The 20729-nt window shown below is 44.4% G+C and overlaps 1 protein-coding gene and 1 long non-coding RNA gene across 2 annotated transcripts in view; both read left to right on the top strand.

Moving 5' to 3' along the window:
* The window catches only part of LOC310669724, a 550125-nt gene that overhangs the window by 448976 nt on the left and 80420 nt on the right, over positions 1-20729 (top strand). The gene's annotated exons all lie outside the window — the stretch shown is intronic.
* On the top strand, positions 6628-14838 carry LOC310669670 (lipocalin-15-like). Its single transcript, XM_083424130.1, has 6 exons — positions 6628-6786; positions 9003-9130; positions 10104-10171; positions 11368-11460; positions 13360-13461; positions 14627-14838. Exons 1-6 carry the CDS (start codon positions 6691-6693, stop codon positions 14644-14646), a joined length of 507 nt encoding a protein of 168 aa, XP_083280256.1. The 5' UTR covers positions 6628-6690; the 3' UTR covers positions 14647-14838.

The following is a 20729-nucleotide window of genomic DNA, read 5'->3' as shown; positions in this document are numbered from 1 at the left end:
TCTTTGCCTCAGTCTTCTCCGATAAAGAAAACAATGCCCGATCTGAAGAATTTGGAGCAAATGATTCAGCAGAGGAAACACAGCCCAGAATAACTAAGGAGATAGTTCAAGAATACTTGGCTAGTTTAGATGTATTCAAGTCTCCAGGGCCAGATGAACTGCATTCAAGAGTATTAAAAGAACTGGCAGATGTGATCTCAGAACCACCGGCAGTCATCTTTGAGAATTCCTGGAGAACAGGCGAAGTTCCGGCAGACTGGAGGAGGGCAAATGTTGTCCCTATTTTCAAAAAGGGGAAAAGAGGGGACCCAAATAATTACCGCCCAGTCAGTCTGACATCAATACCAGGGAAGATTCTGGAGCAGATCATTAAGCAAACAGTCTGTGAGCACCTAGAAAGGAATGCTGTGATCACCAATAGTCAGCATGGATTTCTGAAAAATAAGTCATGTCAGACTAACCTGATCTCGTTTTTTGACAGAATTACAAGCCTGGTAGATGAAGGGAACGCAGTGGATGTAGCCTACCTTGATTTCAGCAAGGCATTTGACAAGGTGCCCCATTATATTCTTGTAAAGAAGCTGGTAAAATGCGGTCTTGACTATGCTACCACTCAGTGGATTTGTAACTGGCTGACTGACCGAACCCAAAGGGTGCTCATCAATGGTTCCTCTTCATCCTGGAGAAGAGTGACTAGTGGGGTGCCACAGGGTTCTGTCTTGGTCCCGGTCTTATTCAACATCTTTATCAATGACTTGGATGATGGACTCAAGGGCATCCTGATCAAATTTGCAGATGACACCAAACTGGGAGGGGAGGCTAACACCCCAGAGGACAGGATCACACTTCAAAACGACCTTGACAGATTAGAGAACTGGGCAAAAACAAACAAGATGAATTTTAACAGGGAGAAATGTAAAGTATTGCACTTGGGCAAAAACAATGAGAGGCACAAATACAAGATGGGTGACACCTGCCTTGAGAGCAGTACATGTGAAAAGGATCTAGGAGTCTTGGTTGACCACAAACTTGACATGAGCCAACAGTGTGACGCGGCAGCTAAATAAGCCAATGCAATTCTGGGCTGCATCAATAGGAGTATAGCATCTAGATCAAGGGAAGTAATAGTGCCGCTGTATTCTGCTCTGGTCAGACCTCACTTGGAGTACTGTGTCCAGTTCTGGACACCACAGTTCAAGAAGGACACTGACAAACTGGAACGTGTCCAGAGGAGGGCAACCAAAATGGTCAAAGGCCTGGAAATGATGCCTTATGAGGAACGGTTAAGGGAGCTGGGCATGTTTAGCCTGGAGAAGAGGAGGTTAAGGGGTGATATGATAGCCATGTTCAAATATAAAAAAGGATGTCAAATAGAGGAGGGAGAAAGGTTGTTTTCTGCTGCTCCAGAGAAGCAGACACGGAGCAATGGATCCAAACTACAAGAAAGAAGATTCCACCTAAACATTAGGAAGAACTTCCTGACAGTAAGAGCTGTTCGACAGTGGAATTTGCTGCCAAGGAGTGTGGTGGAGTCTCCTTCTTTGGAGGTCTTTAAGCAGAGGCTTGACAACCATATGTCAGGAGTGCTTTGATGGTGTTTCCTGCTTGGCAGGGGGTTGGACTCGATGGCCCTTGTGGTCTTTTCCAACTCTATGATTCTATGAATTTCTTTCTTTCTTTCTTTCTTTCTTTCTTTCTTTCTTTCTTTCTTTCTTTCTCCTCCTCCTCAATTTCTCCACACACACACCCTACCACTTTGCATGTTTTTATTGTATCTAGATAAAATTATTAGTTAGTTTAAAAATAGAGAAAATATATTACATTTTTCAGTATAAACCTTAATAAAATTTATTTTAATAAATCAAGATATAATATGTCAACAGCATTCCTCCAATTCCCAACCCCTGGGCTATGGCCTGAGAGACTCAGCTGTGCCAGACTGGGTTATCAGTGGTATAATTGGAGCAACTGCTTTGACAGAAAACCTCTCCCCCCCCGACTTGGTGTTTTGATGTTGTTCTTCTTCGTACTGCCAAGAATCGGCAGACTCCCTTATGGGTTGCACATCTAACCCACAAGACAGCAGTCTGGTGACAAATGTGGAGGATCCCAGTGCTTTTGCACTCCTTGCCTGACATACTGAAAAGAGATGCAGGGGCAGTTGGTTAGACCTTTCAGTGTATGGCCAGTGACTCCCTTCACACAAACCCCTTTAACAGGGAATCCTGCAATCACCGCCGCACGGGGTGGGGGGTGAGTCACCACTTCACACCACCCCCCATTTAGGGAACATAGACTAAAGGATTTCGCCTAAGGCCTAAAACCACCAAAGTTGTGACAGTTGCTATGGGGAAGGCAAAATCTGCGGAGCAGGGGGAAATTCCTTTCCGGTTTTTTAACAACAACCATCATAACCACATAAGATGTGTAAAGTAAAAAGTAAAAACCCCTTTAAAATACTTTAAAATATATAAAAACATTTTTAACATTTGCTGCAGCAGCACCAGTGTCCTTAAAGCTGTAGCGGTGGCGAGTGTGGGCCCCGCCCCCTAGGCCTGGTAGAGTGGGCCTACAGGAGGGAGCGGCCTTCCCCAACACCCATGGTGCAGCAGCAGCAGCAGCGGTGTCCCAGTGCCTCATGAGGCCTCTTAAGCTGTGGCGGTGGTGAGTCAGTCTGGGCCCCGCCCCCTGGGCCAGGTGGAGTTAGCCTAAGGAGGGAGCGGCCTTCCCAACTCACAGTGCAGCAGCAGCAGCCAGCAGCCATCGAGGCGGGTCGGGGCTGCTGATTCTTCTAGACCTGTCAGCAGCCTTCGACATGGTCGATCACGAACTCCTGGACCACCGCCTTGCCGACGTGGGGATCCAGGGCACAGTCCTTCAATGGCTGCGCTCGTTTCTCTCTGGTTGGGGACAGAGGGTGGCGTTTGGGGGGGAATTGTCATCGCGCCACTCCTTGGTGTGTGGAGTGCCTCAGGGTGCGATTCTCTCTCCGATGCTTTTTAACATCTTTATGCGCCCCCTCGCCCAGCTTGTCCGGAGTTTTGGGCTGGGTTGCCATCAGTATGCTGATGACACCCAACTCTATCTGTTGATGGATGGCCATCCTGACTCGGCCCCAGACACACTGACCAGATGTCTGGAAGCTGTGGCTGGATGGTTACGTGGGAGCCGGTTGAAGTTAAATCCTTCGAAGACCTCTGTCTTCTGGCTGGAACGGGGCGATATGGGATTGAGGGGGCAACTCCCATCTCTTGCTGGGTTGCAATTAGTGCCAGCATCGTCCGTTAAGAGTTTGGGTGTAATCTTCGATACCTCCCTCTCTATGGAGGCGCAGATTACAGCTATAACAAAGGCGGCATTTTTTCATCTCCGCCAAGCTAAGCAGTTGGCTCCTTATCTCTCTCTCGCCCAGACCTAGCCACTGTGATCCACGCGATGGTCACCTCCAGACTGGATTATTGTAACTCGCTCTACGTGGGGCTGCCCTTGAGACTGACCCAGAAACTCCAGTGGGTGCAGAATGCCGCAGCGAGACTCCTTATGGGGTCGTCACTGCGAGATCACATTCATCCAGTACTATACCAGCTGCACTGACTCCCGGTGGAGTACAGGATCAGGTTTAAGGTGCTGGTTTTAACCTTTAAAGCCCTATACGGCCTAGGACCCTCGTACCTACGGGACCGCCCCTCCTGGTATGTCCCACAGAGGTCTGCAAATAAAAACATCCTGAAGATCCCAGGCCACAGAGACGTTAGGCTGGCCTCAACTAGAGCCAGGGCTTTCTCGGCCGCAGCTCCAATCTGGTGGAACGCTCTGTCACAAGAGACTAAGGCCCTGCGGGACCTGACATCTTTCTGCAGAGCCTGTAAGACAGAGCTGTTCCACCAGGCCTTTGGTCAGGGCGCAGCAATCTCTGGCAATCTGCACAGAATCTTGCTTAATGGTTGCCATCAATTTGATTTTGATTAATTTTATAGTGAAAGGTTTTTAGAATGTTGGATTGTTTCGGTTGTTGTTGGCCGCCCTGAGCCCAGCTTGGGGAGGGCAGGGTATAAATAAAATTTATTATTATTATTTATTATTAGTGGTAAAAAAGCATTTGTGTGTGTTTCTGTATTGAAATACCAGAAATGTTATTGTTTGTGTGTGTGTGGGGGGGTGGATGTTAAAGAAGACAGGGACTCATTAATACGAGTCAACTCTTAGGGGCTGTGGTCCCTTCAGCCCCCACCCTCCAGAAAATATTTAAGGAGTCCAGACCACCCACCCCAAATTGATAGGCATTGCTATTAAAATGATACCATTTGCATGCATGTGATCGATTGTGCAGGATTGGACTTAGGTAAAGGTAAAGGCACCCCTGACCATTAGGTCCAGTCGTGGCCGACTCTGGGATTGCGGCGCTCATCTCGCTTTATTCGCCGAGGGAGCCGGCGTACACCTTCTGGGTCATGTGGCCAGCATGACTAAGCCGCTTCTGGTGAACCAGAGCAGCACACAGTCCTAGGCTCTGTGGTTTAACCCACAGCGCCATCCGCATCTCTAGGATGGGGGGGGGGGATATTTTATTCAAGTTGGCACCCCCGGACTCATTGCAGAAGAAACAGAACGGAAATGTGGGTGGCATAATAATATATTTAAAACTTTCTAATTGCAAACAAAGTCTTACAATTTCATGTATTATCTCTGCAGTTAAAAAGAACACGAAGGCAGCAGCCAAGATGATCAAGGGCTTGAACACAAAGTGGTTAGAGGGGGAGTTTCTTTCATCTAATACTAGAACTTTGGGCAATCCACTATCGTTGATGGGGAAATTACAGACCATGGAAAAGGTTCTTCATGTAGTACTTAATTGCTTTGTGGAATGCACAGGCACAAACTGTGATGGGGCCAATAAACTTGGAGGCTTGGAAAGCAAGAGTCCACAAATTCATTGAGGTAGGGAGAAGATGCCTGCCTATGGCTGTTCTCAATTATGGCTATATAGAATACCCTGGTTCAGGGGCAATCTACCACCTGCTAGAAGGCAATCAGCAAAAGTGGACTCGTGATTCTGGGCTTCCTGCTTGGCCACTGGACTAGGTGGATCTTTGCACTGATCCAGTAAATTGGCTCTTTTTATGCAGACGCAAACACCAACCTGTTCTCCACAGAGACATTGTGGTTTGTGAATTGTGCATGTGTGAAGCCCCATTGATTGCTATGACGCATCACATGAAGGGATTCAAACATTCCCTCCAAAACAAAAGTGAAGCATTTACAGGATTTAAATGCGCCCTCAGCATAACTTTTTTTAGGATAACCCTGCCTTCCGTAGAGAGACAGGAAGCTCCTAAGAAAGTCCTGGAAGCATCAAGGGCTATAAGGAAAAAAGCAGAAAAAAGCTGGGCAGCAGAGGAATGTGATGGTCTTAGTTGGAACGAGTTTCTGAGAGGCAGGTGTAGAGTGTATGCGGAGATTGACACAAACACATGCTTAATACTGTGTCTTGGTGTAGTAGAACAGAAGTATTATCTCACCCCACATGTCCTGTGTAGCTATAACCAAAAAAAACAATACAAGGATAATCATCTGGGTTTCTCCAGCTCAGTAGGTGGTGGAGACAGTCACTCTGCTGACCACAAAGGGGAGTTTGGACTCAGCCAAGGGGTGGAGCACTAGGCTTTGTGACCTCCAAGAGGGCCAAGGATGTATGGGAGGCTCTAGGCCCTCATTCCAGAATATTAATAGAGGCAAAATAAATTCTACTTGCAATTTTAACATTGTGAAAATTGTCTCTAATAAGATACCTTAGAAACAACAACAACCTGAATACTCTACCTACCTAAATACCCACCTAAGCAGGGCCGACAGATGACATTTTGCCGCCTGAGGCAAAATGGAAAATGGCACCCACATCCTCCTCCTCCTCCACATGAAGTGACTGGAGGTGGCCTGGGGAAACCCCGGTGTGCTGAAGGCAGAGGAGAAAAAATGAGGCTGGAGAAGAGAAGGTGGTGTGAGCAGTGTGCTCCCTGGGGCAGAAGAGGAGGGAAGAGTCTCAGTGGGCAGGCAGCGATTGAGGTTCCTCAGACCCGCCATCCCTCTCAACTGTCCCCAGCTTGCTGCCTGAGGTGACTGCCTCAGCAAGGCTCATGGGCCCGCCAGCCCTGCACTTAAGCTGACACCACTCATCCCCGTCATCTAACCCTATTATAAATAAGCCTGTAAATGGCAAAATAAAGATATAAAACAAATCATAATAGTTCCATGTTGCTGATGGCAAGCTAGGCACCACTTGCCTTTGTTCCAATGCTTTCCTCTGTTAAAAAGAGGGTGTGCTGAGAATCCTTGGCCACCTCATCGTTAAAAGTAAGCCCCCTCCACTTCAGAGTTCTGAGCATTTTTAGCCCCACACACTGAAAGTTGGCAATGTTCCCTCCATTCATGGAGTGGGCTCCAGTCACAGACTGACTCTTCAGATTTCCAGTGGGACAAGCTGTGATGTGCATGGTGTGCTAGAGCTTTCTGAATATGGGTCCTGATGAAACCATTTCTTCTGAAAATAACCTGGTTATCTTGTTTCCCTGTGAATAATTAGCTTCAAAGAGGTGGATAGGTGGATATGCTTTGAAGGTTATAAAGAGCCATCATGAAAGAAAGGAAGGAAGGAAGGAAGAAATCTGGTGCAAAGGCGAGCCCATTACAAGGATGACAGGTGTGCTGTTAAGTTTGGTGTTGACTTCCTTATACTTGCTTCAAGCTTCAGACAGCATCGACATTCAGCCAGACCTTGATGTTCAAAAGGTAACAGCTCTTGTGCCTTACAAATGCCAGTTTCGCAGGACTGTGGCAACCAGATAAGTGTTCAATTTCTCCTTTTACTGCAACAGTTCAAGGCGAGGCAATAATTTGGCACTGCCATTTGGGGGCCTTGAATTTTGGGGCACAATGCCCACCTGCTTGCCTGAAAGTAGGGGAATGATCAGGTAGAATCAGAATCAGAAGAATCTTTATTGCATCAGCCACTAGTCATAGCAATAAAATAAAATGTACTGAAGAAAGAGGTAAAAACTTAACTATACAAAATACATTTTGGAGGTTTACCTCAATAATCAAATAATAGATCTTATTCTAATTGCCCCCGCTAAAAACCTTGCAGTTTTTGCTGTCATCTTGATCATCTAAAAGAAAGGACACAGTTGCAATGGTTAAGCGACCAGGCATAGACAATAATAGAGGAATCATAACCTCACTCCTCAAATCATTATAAAGAGAGTGCAAGTACATGAGCCACTGACTCCATACTGCCATCTCCACCTGGACATAACCATTTTCCCAGTGGAATTTTTTGAAATTGACCCTCAAGTACAGTCGTAGACAGTATATTCAATCTTGCGAAAGTGAAACCGTGTCTGTATTTTGGAATTGTTAAATTTTGCAGAATAGGGTGCCAAAATGTCAAGGTGGAAAATAATCATACCATGGATAAAATGTCCTTATTGTGGCCAAATTATTCAGTCGCTCGATATTATATTAAATCATTTGCTTTACTGAAGCCCAGTGTTAATAACTGTTCTTTTGATAAACCAGAAAAGTAAAGCTTTTGGGTGACAATTTTAGTCCCAGCGCTCTCATGATAATCTTGTGATACGAAGTGTAGTAGACCAGGGGAGTTTAAATTTAGGCAAAGCCAATAAATAAATGTCCTACACCAAATCTGTAATTCTAAGTGCAATGAAGCATTTGGAACAAAGAATGGAACAGAAAAAAGTTGCCTTAGGATCTTAGATTGAACAGCTTCTGTAGATCCAAGGTGAGGGCCTGTCCAAATCTGAGCCCCATATAATAACTGTTCGGGGTTTAGCTTTAAACACTTCAAGGGGTGATGGTATGTGTTTGCCACCTTTTGTAAGGAAAAAGCATGTCAGAATTTTGGCACTTTTCCTTTGCACATTTCTGATCGGATCAGGTAAATATTCCAACAATTCTTTAGCACAAGGGAGCATTAAATAGCACCATCTGGAGATCTTTGACATATGGGATATGGGACATTCTGGGATATGGTCTTTTATTTACTTGGTCACTGTAAATCACAAACTCCCAGGTTTGGATTTTGAGTATAGATTTGAACTTGTATGAATTTTACTTCCAGCTCTTACTGTCTTTATGTCAGGGGTCTTTCAGCCTGCGGGCCAGATCTGTCTCCCCAAGAGAGTTTTTTGTTGTGCCAAAGATCTCTTAATTGTGAAATTGTTACAGATTTTAAATAAATAAATTAATTTCTGCATTGCTGCTGCTAAGCACTGCCCTTTATTTTTCCTTAAAAAGTCTGTGACTATTTCATAATGTTCATAATGAAGCCCCATCCCACCAAACACTGTCTCCAGTCCCCACAATACAAAGCAAATAACACACAACTGCTTTTCAAATAACACACAACTGAAATAAAGCAAAACCTGTCTATAATGTGAAGGGTAAAAGTGCTGTGATGCAGAAGAGTAGTAACACAGTTTTACACTTTTCACATATTTTTTCTGGGTAGAGAAAAAGACCACATTTCCCGTAAATGTAAACTGTGTGATAGAAAGAGGGAGGGACACTGAAGTTGTGGTGCTGTGTGTGTATGTGTGCTGGACACACGAGAGAGAGAGAGAGAGAGAGAGAGAGAGATATTAGTGGATAAGTGACACGCAGTGGCCCTTACCTACCTCTGGTTGGAGAGCTGTAAAAATTCCCTTTATTGCCATGGCTGAAAAATACATAAATCCTAAAACAGGCCACCACTTCAGTGATGCCATTTCCCCTTTGCACAGAGGATCCAAGAAGGCCATAAGCTATGTGAGAGAGTTCTGTTTGCATCCTCTGATTCTTCCAAGCTAAGGTATCTTACACTAGTCGAGGTGCCTTAAGGGGGAAAAACAGAGTGGGCATTGCTGCCTGGAATGATGCGAGAGGAAAGATGATCATTTCCCTGCATGCATTTCTGGGAAAAAACATACTATACCAACTTCTTTTTTTAGTTGGCTGGAAGATGGACTCTCGTTGCAATGGTGATAGATAGAGGTGAACTAACGCATTACACCAGGCATCTTATTACAGTGGAACCTGAAAACAATGGAGAATTGGTTTCTGTAGCAGAGGCTTATCAGTAAGTTCTCTTGGATTACTTTGATCACTACCTTTCTTTGTGCTTCAAGATTCATGAATACACTTTTCGAAGTGGGGTAATCACTAAAATTCTAGAGTCTTGGCAGCTGCAATTCTGCAAGTTTGTAGGGACAGAATATTATGCATGTTGAAAGAAGATATGTTCATCCACCTTCCTTCCTGAATCCTTCTCCTTACATTTTGATGGCAAAATGTTTTCTGTGTGGGGTTCCCCATTAGCCATCACAGTCTCCAGAACTCTATTCCCCAGGCAGCTACTTGTGTTGCCCAGAAGGCCTCAGAAGGCATTAGCATGCCTGATTCTGAGAGAACTCTGGGCAAACATGCCAAAGAAAAGTTCTCCAAGGTCCTGCCCAGCAATTTCTCACATTGGATTGGACTTATTGACTCATCACTTGAAATGTAAGTGCTTTGGACTCTCACGCTTTACCAGATACCCAACCCCCAAGAACTTAGCCCAAAAGTAGCAAGAACACTCAGGAGCATTTCATTTGCTGTGGAACCATCTCAGAGCTTCATAGTCAATAAACACCTGGTGCCCTCTAGATCAGTGGTTCTCAACCTTGGGTCCCCAGATGTTTTTGGCCTACAACTCCCATGATCCCTAGCTCACAGGACCAATGGTCAGGGAGGATGGGAGTTGTAGGCCAAAAACATCTGGGGACCCAAGGTTGAGAAAGGCTGCTCTAGATGTTTTGGATTACAGTCCCTATCAACCCCAACCAGTCCAGTCATGTTCCTATTAGTTTCTGTATCATGCAGCCATACCGGCTGGGGCTGGTGAAGTTTAGTCTAGAACATTGGGAGGGCACCGGATTGGCAAGGATTTCCCTACATAGACTCACAAGACTTCCCTAGGCCAGAATTTCAGTTGGTTCAGACATGGATGGGGTGGGAGGATGTTTCCTGTTGCAGACACTTTTCTGATCTTATATATTTTTTTCCCCTGCCAGAGATAATGAATGCAAAAAGATGGTGAGTCGATTGATTCCTGGTGAGAAGCCTGGAATATATACAAAAGGTAACTTCAAGTGGCTCATTCCTCCCTTAGGCTGGAGGGAATTTATAATATTTTACCCACCTCCATGGGAAACCAATCTGTTCTCAAACCACCTCTGCTCTCTCTACCTCTCTCCCCACCAGTTAGGGCTTCCTAATGGGGGCTTAATATTGCAACTCGGTCCTTGAGGATAATCACAGATAGGTTGTTGGCAAGAGACTTTTTAAACTTTGGATTCCTCTGAGAAGTGATAAAACGTTTAAAAACTAAAACCAAACCAAACATGGCATGATGAAGTCTTTGCCCATATCCGGGGGGGGGGGGGGGGGATGGTGGTAGCGGTGGTGGTAGAATCAGTTCTTCATGGGACCGTCCTACTCCAAAGGATATAAGGTAGGAGAGGCATCCAGCACAGCTAGACATCTTGAATGCCCTTCTTGAGGCCCATGCTTTAAATGGCTGCCTCGGGACATTCAAATGGGTAAGGTTATTTATTGTATTACACTATTTAAAATGAACATAGTTCAATACAGTTTTGAAAAATCAAATGAGGCTATGCCATTTTGTTCTTCTGAAGCATGAAACAACGTAGTCAAGGAGATCCCAGTTATTCATGTGTATTATTCATCTTGCATGTAGTCTTGTTTTGCCTACTTTTAAATAACTTCTTGTACAATTTTCATTGTTTAGAGGGTTCCTGTACAAACCCCCCCCCCCCCCCTGCTTCTGGTACTTTTCTCCTTTATTTTGGAAGAGTTAGCTGGGCAACATACAAATGTCCTTACTTGTTTTTCACTTGGGCATAGGACTTATTTGGTGTAAACATGCATATACTTGAGTGCAGTGTGTTCAGTGAGTCTAACTACATATTAGAAAAATGTTGTAAACTGTTTTGCTATTTGCTTTATAAAATTGTAATATACAATTTTTATGAATAAATAAATAAATAAATAGGTGTTCATATGGTTAAAATGAGCATATAAAATGACTTGTTGGGAATTGAACTGAGTAAGTTCTTTTTATATTTCAGTTTTCGAGCTTTAAGACTCCCTCATAAGCTTTAATTGTGCCAAAGGGTTTGCATTAATTGGGGATTAGATTTACCTCATAAGGTTTCTATTTAGTCAAAAGGCTACATACCTATCAGATCTAGCAAGTGTACAGGGAAAAGCGATATATGCACCCTTAAAGGATATTTGTTGTGGTTCTTTTTCTAGGGCAGAGCACCTTATATTTCGTGAAAGCAGATTACAGCAGTTATCACATGGTTTTCGTTGAGACAGCAATAATGAAGGCCCTTCATCTTTATAGTATGTGCCATTGTGGAATGGGGGTTGGGGAGTGCACTGGTGTGTGTGTTTGCAAGGAGTGTGTGCTATTGGATGTGTCAGGTATACCTGCCAACTAAAAATATAAAAATACAGTGGTTATTTTTCTTTAGACCCACCAGAAATGTTCCACTCACTGAAGTGCAAACTGAACTGGAAATGAAGTTGTTGGGGAGAGGAAAATGTGTCTCGTTCTTCATTTCCACTCAAATCATCTTCTCCCAAGTTCTTTAAAAAGAAAAATGGCAGCATTTGGTTTTGTAACATTCATTTGAATGAACTGTATGAGCTAAAACCTAAGAAAATGGAACTTGCTTGAAGTCGTGGCGCTAATCCAGTGCTTCAGCTAGTACTGCTCATTAGTTCTATGATTCTATGACCTCTGGAGAAAAATGACATGGAGAACATAGCCAAAGTTTTTGAGCAGATCCAGGACTTAAGATGGACTGAGCATCATCTTGAATCAATGTGAATTGTAGAGGCTTGGACACTGCTGCATTATAAAATAACTTTAGGTCACTTTTCTCAAATTCTGAATATTCAGCAGCATAATACATTATATGAATTGCCTTCATGCACAAGCAGAAGTCATTCATAAACTATATGCCACTGAAGATTTTATGAATTAAAATGCATCTGACCTGTTTTCAGAAATATGTCTGCTGCACATTATCTGCATCACCCGGATTTCGAGGTTGTGAGCAACCCTTTGTATTTTAGTGCTGTGGTACAGTTAGCATTTGAAAGATATATTCAGCCAGCACAGCTAGATATTTTAGAACAGATTTATGCCCTATTATACATTGTGTCTGCATTGTTATGGTAGGTTAAATGGTACTTTCTATTGGCCTGTTCCCCTTTTAAGGCTGTCCATGTTCCCCTTTTAAAGCTGTCCATCCTTTTGGTGGATGCGGGTGGTGCTGTGGGTTAAACCACAGAGCCTAGGGCTTGCTGATCAGAAGGTTGGTGGTTCGAATCCCCGTGACAGGATGAGCTCCCATTATTCCGTCCCAGATCCTGCCAACCTAGCAGTTTGAAAGCACGAAGTGCAAGTAGATAAATAGGTACAGCTGCAGCGGGAAGGTAAACAGCATTTCTGTGTGCTGCTCTGGTTGACCAGAAGTGGCTTAGTCATGCTGGCCACATGCTGTATGCCGGTGCCCTTGGCCAATAAAGCGAGATGAGCACCGCAACCCCAGAGTCATCCGCAACTGGACCTAATGGTCAGGGGTCCCTTTCCTATCCTTTTGTTGGCAAATCCTATGTTTTAGTTAATTAATTAATTAATTAATTATACCCTCACATTTTTACCCTCACAGACTCAAGGTGGCTTACAAATTTAAAACAAGAATAAACATAGAAAAAGCCATCATTAAATACAATTAAGCATTGATAGAATCAAAACATGAAAGACTACTTATAAAAACAGGTCCCTGAAACTGGGGTTATGGTAGATACCATTACATTTTGTCAGACATGTTTTCTGCATAAAGGCCTACTCTTTTACCCTAGGAATGTTTCCAGTATCCATTCATTTATGGTAGGTCATAAGAATACTACTCACAACAATGAATGATTGGTTTCAGGGTTATGCAGGTTTTGTGTACTCAAACCAAGGTTATAACAGATTAACATTGCAGGATAAATAACCTAAATGGCTTTCTGTGAGCTTTGTTCAGAAAGTTGCATGTTATGAAGCTCACTAGATTCTCACTAAGTTTGTTAAATATTTATTAATTTTTCACTCAATCATGATAGCAGCAAATAAGGCTTTATCCTATACCTCTTTAACTATGTGCTCCCAACCCAAAATATGTCTGTTCCTTCCCCCTCTCTTTCCTCATCCTAATTCTTAATGTGACATCTTTTTGGGGTCTGAAGCTAGGGAACCAGAACCATCAGCTGACATAATAGACACATACAAGGCTGTCGCCAAATCCCTGGATTTGCCAGCGGACAAGATTATCTATCTACAAAAATCTGGTAAGAATAGTTGTCATCTTATGACCTGATATTTCTCAATTTGGGGTAAATAATGGTGAAGTTTCTCTCTCTCTCTCTCTCTCTCTCTCTCTCTTTCTTTCTTTCTTTCTTTCTCTGTTTCTTCCTTCCTTCCTTCTTTCCTTCCTTCTCTTTCTAAAAATGGAACACAAGTTAGATTAAGCTAAGGAACATTGCATTAAAGAACATATGTAAAAACAGCCAAACAGCCAAATAAAAGAAAGGCAGATAAAAATATATACCGTATTTTAAAAATCTTCAATTGCATCAGCCATCACCTGATCAAGTGTGGTATGTCTAATGGAACAGGTGAATCCAAATAGCCCTGATAGAAGCAACTGGTGATGGATCCAGGGAGATCTGTCCAGCAGGGCATTCCACAGTCAGGCTACTTGAATATAAAAGACCCGCCTCCTTTACCTCAATCAGGCATCTGACTGAGGTAGATCAGAAAGCAGAGGTGAGGCCATTGATCTGATCAAGCACAAACCGCTTCAGACGGAAAGTGCATCTCTCAATATATCCTGGTCCCAGGCTGCAGCGTTTGTTGCATTAGTTTCTCTCAGCAGTGTAAGCTGTATGGGCTCTAGGGTGTTTTCTGGGGAAGAGAGGCTTGAGCAACACGCTCTCTATGTGCTCCCCTTCCTAAATGGGCCTACCTCTTCTGCACCATTGGTCCTGCTGCTCATTTGCTTGCCTCTCGCTCTGGATCCAATCAGCACTACCTCCCAGAATGAGCGTGGCGGAGATGTGCAATGGAGGTTGTCTTTCTTCTCCTTGCTCCTTTTGCTACTCACCCACTTGCAGAGTGCAGGTGAAAAGCCAGCAGCAGAACCGGCAAGGTCTTACAATGGGCCTCCTACTCCTGTGTGGGCTTCAGCAGTGGTGCCAACCCTGCCTGTGAATTAAAGGGGAAAGCGTTGCTGGTTCTCTTAAGCCAACTTTCCTTGTACAGAAAGAGCACCTAAAATGATCAAATGGCTACAGCACCTTCCCTACAAGGAAAGAGTATGAAGGAATCAGCATGTATATTAGCGCTGAGGTGTCCATACAGCTAGAGTGTCCCTATTAGCTAGTTACCAGGTTTCTCCTCCCTGGTCCCAATTCCACATCTTCCTATGAGACATTATCTTTTTTTCTTCCACAGCTCCATGCCCGGATGCATGAGTTAAATCCTGGAACCTGGGGTTGTGTGTGACTGCAAATATGGCTCAAATTTGTAAAACCATCCCATTTGGATAGAAAATCAACTGGATCACATCCCTAGAGATGTAACAAAATGGTGTATCAATGCCACTGTCAGTCATTTAATTGTATTGAAAACCCATCAAAACCAATTAAAACCATCAAAGACAAAAATGTGTCCAATTTTATTTTAATCTATTTATTTTTAATTGGCAAATTTATATGCCGTCTTTCTTGACACTGCAAAGCAGTGGTAGCTAAGAGGCTGATATATTTTTTTATATCTTAATATAATGTTTTTCCCATTTACACAGTTGTGTGTTGTGTTCTTTGTTCTTTCTCTTTGTACCACTTTACAGTGGAATGGTTCCACTGGAACCTTGGTTCCCGAACTTAATCCGTTCTGGGAGTCTGTTCAATTCCTGAAACAGTCTGGGAACCAAGGCAAGGCTTCTGATTGGCTGCAGCAGCTTCCTGCAGCCAATCAGAAGCTGCGGAAGCTGTGCTGTGCATTCGACTTCCAAAGAACATTCCAAAGAACCGGAACAATTATTTCCGGTTTTCGTTTGTTCAGCTCCCAAGGCGTTTGGCAACCAAGATTCCACTATATTACTTTATAATTGAAAAAACTAATAAAATATCAATAAATTTTTTATTAAAAGATATACTATGTTTGGTGGGTGTGATATTGGGTTGGATGAAGTGAATATTGGTTTTTATACAGCAGACAGATGAAGAATTGGAAGTTATTTACTTTCTGAATCTTAATTTTCTATCTTTCTCTTTTAATTTGACTTTAAGAAAGCCGACTTCATAAAACTTAGGGAAGAGCTGGGTGAGATCCCATGGACAGTAATACTAAAAGGAAAGGGAGTTCAGATGGCTGGGAGTTTGTTAAGAGGGAGATAGTTTGTTAAGAGGGAGATAGTAAAAGCACAACTTCAGGCAATACCAATGAGATGGAAACATAGAAGGTGCCTAAAGAAGCCAGGGTGGCTATCTAAAGAACTTTTAACTGAGTTAAGATTTAAAAAGGATGTGTACAAAAAATGGAAAAGGGGGGAAACCACCAAAGAGGAATTCAAACAAATAGCCAGCACGTGTAGACACAAAGTCAGAAAAGCTAAAGCACAGAATGAACTCAGGCTTGCTAGAGAGGTTAAAAGCAACAAAAAAAGCTTTTATGGGTATGTTCATAGCAAAAGGAAGAACAAAGAAACAGTGGGGTCACTCAGAGGAGAAGATGGTGAAATGCAAACAGGGGACACAGAAAGGGCTGAACTCCTCAATGCCTTCTTTGCCTCAGTCTTCTCCGATAAAGAAAACAATACCAGATCTGAAGAATTTGGAGCAAATGATTCAGCAGAGGAAACACAGCCCAGAATAACTAAGGAGCTAGTACAAGAATACTTGGCTAGTTTAGATGTATTCAAGTCTCCAGGGCCAGATGAACTGCATCCAAGAGTATTAAAAGAACTGGCAGATGTGATCTCAGAACCACTGGCAGTCATCTTTGAGAATTCCTGGAGAACAGGCGAAGTTCCGGCAGACTGGAGGAGGGCAAATGTTGTCCCTATTTTCAAAAAGGGGAAAAGAGGGGACCCAAATAATTACCGCCCAGTCAGTCTGACATCAATACCAGGGAAGATTCTGGAGCAGATCATTAAGCAAACAGTCTGTGAGCACCTAGAAAGGAATGCTGTGATCACCAATAGTCAGCATGGATTTCTGAAAAATAAGTCATGTCAGACTAACCTGATCTCGTTTTCTGACAGAATTACAAGCCTGGTAGATGAAGGGAACGCAGTGGATGTAGCCTACCTTGATTTCAGCAAGGCATTTGACAAGGTGCCCCATTATATTCTTGTAAAGAAGCTGGTAAAATGCGGTCTTGACTATGCTACCACTCAGTGGATTTGTAACTGGCTGACTGACCGAACCCAAAGGGTGCTCATCAATGGTTCCTCTTCATCCTGGAGAAGAGTGACTAGTGGGGTGCCACAGGGTTCTGTCTTGGGCTTGGTCTTATTCAACATCTTTATCAATGACTTGGATGATGGACTCAAGGGCATCCTGATCAAATTTGCAGATGACACCAAACTGGGAGGGGTGGCTAACACCCCAGAGGACAGGATCACACTTCAAAACGACCTTGACAGATTAGAGAACTGGGCAAAAACAAACAAGATGAATTTTAACAGGGAGAAATGTAAAGTATTGCACTTGGGCAAAAAAAATATGAGAGGCACAAATACAAGATGGGTGACACCTGGCTTGAGAGCAGTACATGTGAAAAGGATCTAGGAGTCTTGGTTGACCACAAACTTGACATGAGCCAACAGTGTGACGCGGCAGCTAAAAAAGCCAATGCAATTCTGGGCTGCATCAATAGGAGTATAGCATCTAGATCAAGGGAAGTAATAGTGCCGCTGTATTCTGCTCTGGTCAGACCTCACTTGGAGTACTGTGTCCAGTTCTGGGCACCACAGTTCAAGAAGGACACTGGCAAACTGGAACATGTCCAGAGGAGGGCAACCAAAATGGTCAAAGGCCTGGAAACGATGCCTTATGAGGAACGGCTGGGCATGTTTAGCCTGGAGAAGAGGAGGTTAAGGGGTGATATGATAGCCATGTTCAAATATAAAAAAGGATGTCACATAGAGGAGGGGAAAAGGTTGTTTTCTGCTGCTCCAGAGAAGCAGACACGGAGCAATGGATCCAAACTACAAGAAAGAAGATTCCACCTAAACATTAGGAAGAACTTCCTGACAGGAAGAGCTGTTCGACAGTGGAACTTGCTGCCAAGGAGTGTGGTGGAGTTTCCTTCTTTGGAGGTCTTTAAGCAGAGGCTGACAACCATATGTCAGGAGTGCTCTGATGGTGTTTCCTGCTTGGCAGGGGGTTGGACTCGATGGCCCTTGTGGTCTCTTCCAACTCTATGATTCTATGATTCTATGAATTTCTTTCTTTCTTTCTTTCTTTCTTTCTTTCTTTCTTTCTTTCTTTCTTTCTCCTCCTCAATTTCTCCACACACACACCCTACCACTTTGCATGTTTTTATTGTATCTAGATAAAATTATTAGTTAGTTTAAAATTAGAGAAAATATATTAAATTTTTCATTATAAACCTTAATAAGATTTATTTTAATAAATCAAGATATAATATGTCGACAGCATTCCTCCAATTCCCAACCCCTGGGCTATGGCCTGAGAGACTCAGCTGTGCCAGACTGGGTTATCAGTGGTATAATTGGAGCAACTGCTTTGACAGAAAACCTCTCCCCCCCAACTTGGTGTCTTGATGTCGTTCTTCTTCGTACTGCCAAGAATCGGCAGACTCCCTTATGGGTTGCACATCTAACCCACAAGACGGCAGTCTGGTGACAAATGTGGAGGATCCCAGTGCTTTTGCACTCCTTGGCTGACATGCTGAAAAGAGGTGCAGGGGCAGTTGGGTAGACCTTTCAGTGTATGGCCAGTGACTCCCTTCACACAAACCCCTTTAACAGGGAACCCTGGAATCACCGCCGCACGGGGTGGGGGGTGAGTCACCACTTCACACCACCCCCCATTTAGGGAAGATAGACTAAAGGATTTTGCCCAAGGCCTAAAACCACCAAAGTTGTGACAGTTGCTATGGGGAAGGCAAAACCTGCGGAGCAGGGGGAAATTCCTTTCCGGTTTTTTAACAACAACCATCATAACCACATAAGATGTGCCCAGTCGCATCAGTTTAGAGGTCTATCTGGCCCAGTATTCTGTTTCCCACCGTGACCAGCCAGATGTCTCAATCAGAGGCCTGCAAGCAAGACATGATTGCAATAGTCCTTTCACACCCATGTTCTTGCAACTGGCATTCCAAGGCATACCGTTATCGCTTCTCTGGAACCCTCAAGTGGGAGTCCAGCAAGCACAAGTTAAAAATAGACCATAATTTAATTGCCGTTAAAGTAAAAAGTAAAAACCCCTTTAAAATACTTTAAAATATATAAAAACATTTTAAACATTTGCTGCAGCAGCACCAGTGTCCTTAAAGCTGTAGTGGTGGCGAGTGTGGGCCCCGCCCCCTAGGCCTGGTAGAGTGGGCCTACAGGAGGGAGCGGCCTTCCCCAACACCCATGGTGCAGCAGCAGCAGCAGCGGTGTCCCAGTGCCTCATGAGGCCTCTTAAGCTGTGGCGGTGGTGAGTCAGTCTGGGCCCCGCCCCCTGGGCCAGGTGGAGTTAGCCTGAGGACGGAGCGGCCTTCCCAACTCACAGTGCAGCAGCAGCAGCCAGCAGCCATCGAGGCGGGTCGGGGCTGCTGATTCTTCTAGACCTGTCAGCAGCCTTCGACATGGTTGATCACGAACTCCTGGACCACCGCCTTGCCGACGTGGGGATCCAGGGCACAGTCCTTCAATGGCTGCGCTCGTTTCTCTCTGGTTGGGGACAGAGGGTGGCGTTTGGGGGGGAATTGTCATCGCGCCACTCCTTGGTGTGTGGAGTGCCTCAGGGTGCGATTCTCTCTCCGATGCTTTTTAACATCTTTATGCGCCCCCTCGCCCAGCTTGTCCGGAGTTTTGGGCTGGGCTGCCATCAGTATGCTGATGACACCCAACTCTATCTGTTGATGGATGGCCATCCTGACTCGGCCCCAGACACACTGACCAGATGTCTGGAAGCTGTGGCTGGATGGTTACGTGGGAGCCGGTTGAAGTTAAATCCTTCGAAGACCTCTGTCTTCTGGCTGGAACGGGGCGATATGGGATTGAGGGGGCAACTCCCATCTCTTGCTGGGTTGCAATTAGTGCCAGCATCGTCCGTTAAGAGTTTGGGTGTAATCTTTGATACCTCCCTCTCTATGGAGGCGCAGATTACAGCTATAACAAAGGCGGCATTTTTTCATCTCCGCCAAGCTAAGCAGTTGGCTCCTTATCTCTCTCTCGCCCTGACCTAGCCACTGTGATCCACGGGACGGTCACCTCCAGACTGGATTATTGTAACTCGCTCTACGTGGGGCTGCCCTTGAGACTGACCCTGAAACTCCAGCGGGTGCAGAATGCCGCAGTGAGACTCCTTATGGGGTCGTCACTGCGAGATCACATTCATCCGGTACTATACCAGCTGCACTGACTCCCGGTGGAGTACAGGATCAGATTTACGGCGCTGGTTTTAACCTTTAAAGCCCTATACGGCCTAGGACCCTCGTACCTACGGGACCGCCTCTCCTGGTATGTCCCACAGAGGTCTGCAAATAAAAACATCCTGAAGATCCCAGGCCACAGAGAGGTTAGGCTGGCCTCAACTAGAGCCAGGGCTTTCTCGGCCGCAGCTCCAATCTGGTGGAACGCTCTGTCACAAGAGACTAGGGCCCTGCGGGACCTGACATCTTTCCGCAGGGCCTGTAAGACAGAGTTGTTCCACGAGGCCTTTGGTCAGGGCGCAGCCCGACCCCCTCCTCTGGCAATCTGCACAGAATCTTGCTTGATGGTTGCCATCAATTTGATTTTGATTAATTTTATAGTGAAAGGTTTTTAGAATGTTGGATTGTTTTGATTGTTGTTAGCCGCCCTGAGCCCAGCTTTGGCTGGGGAGGGTGGGGTATAAATAAAATTAATTATTATTATGTGGTAAAAAAGCATTTGTGTGTGTGTGTTTCTGTATTGAAATATAAATGAAAAACTTTTGGTTCAGTGCTACTGATGTGATACAAGTGCTAAGAAAGTGCAGGACGAATTGAAGTGTGGACACAACCTGAGTCTCCTGGGCTAGAACTGACTGTTGAAGCAGCCGCAGCATTCAGAGAAGCAGCTATTGACACACATGACCTAAACAAGCCTCTATGGTGCATTAACGCCTGGATAGCCCAGGTCAGCCCTGGAGATCTGGCAACCCTGGATATAAGGAAACTTAGATGGTAAAGTCTTGCCATACAACAACTCCTTATTTCTGCTCAATGACTCCCATTTGTTCTGTAATAAATCTAGTTTTATTCACAAGTCCTCCCTAGTCTAAGGTTAACAGATGTCCCCGTTTCCCGGGGACAGTCCCCGGATTTACAAATCAATCCATCAGTTTAGTACGAA

Source organism: Podarcis tiliguerta (genome assembly GCF_965153285.1).
Source record: "Podarcis tiliguerta genome assembly, chromosome: Z".
Taxonomy (NCBI): domain Eukaryota; kingdom Metazoa; phylum Chordata; class Lepidosauria; order Squamata; family Lacertidae; genus Podarcis; species Podarcis tiliguerta.
The sequence above is the reverse complement of the archived record's forward strand: the minus strand, read 5'-3'. Positions and strand labels throughout refer to the sequence as shown.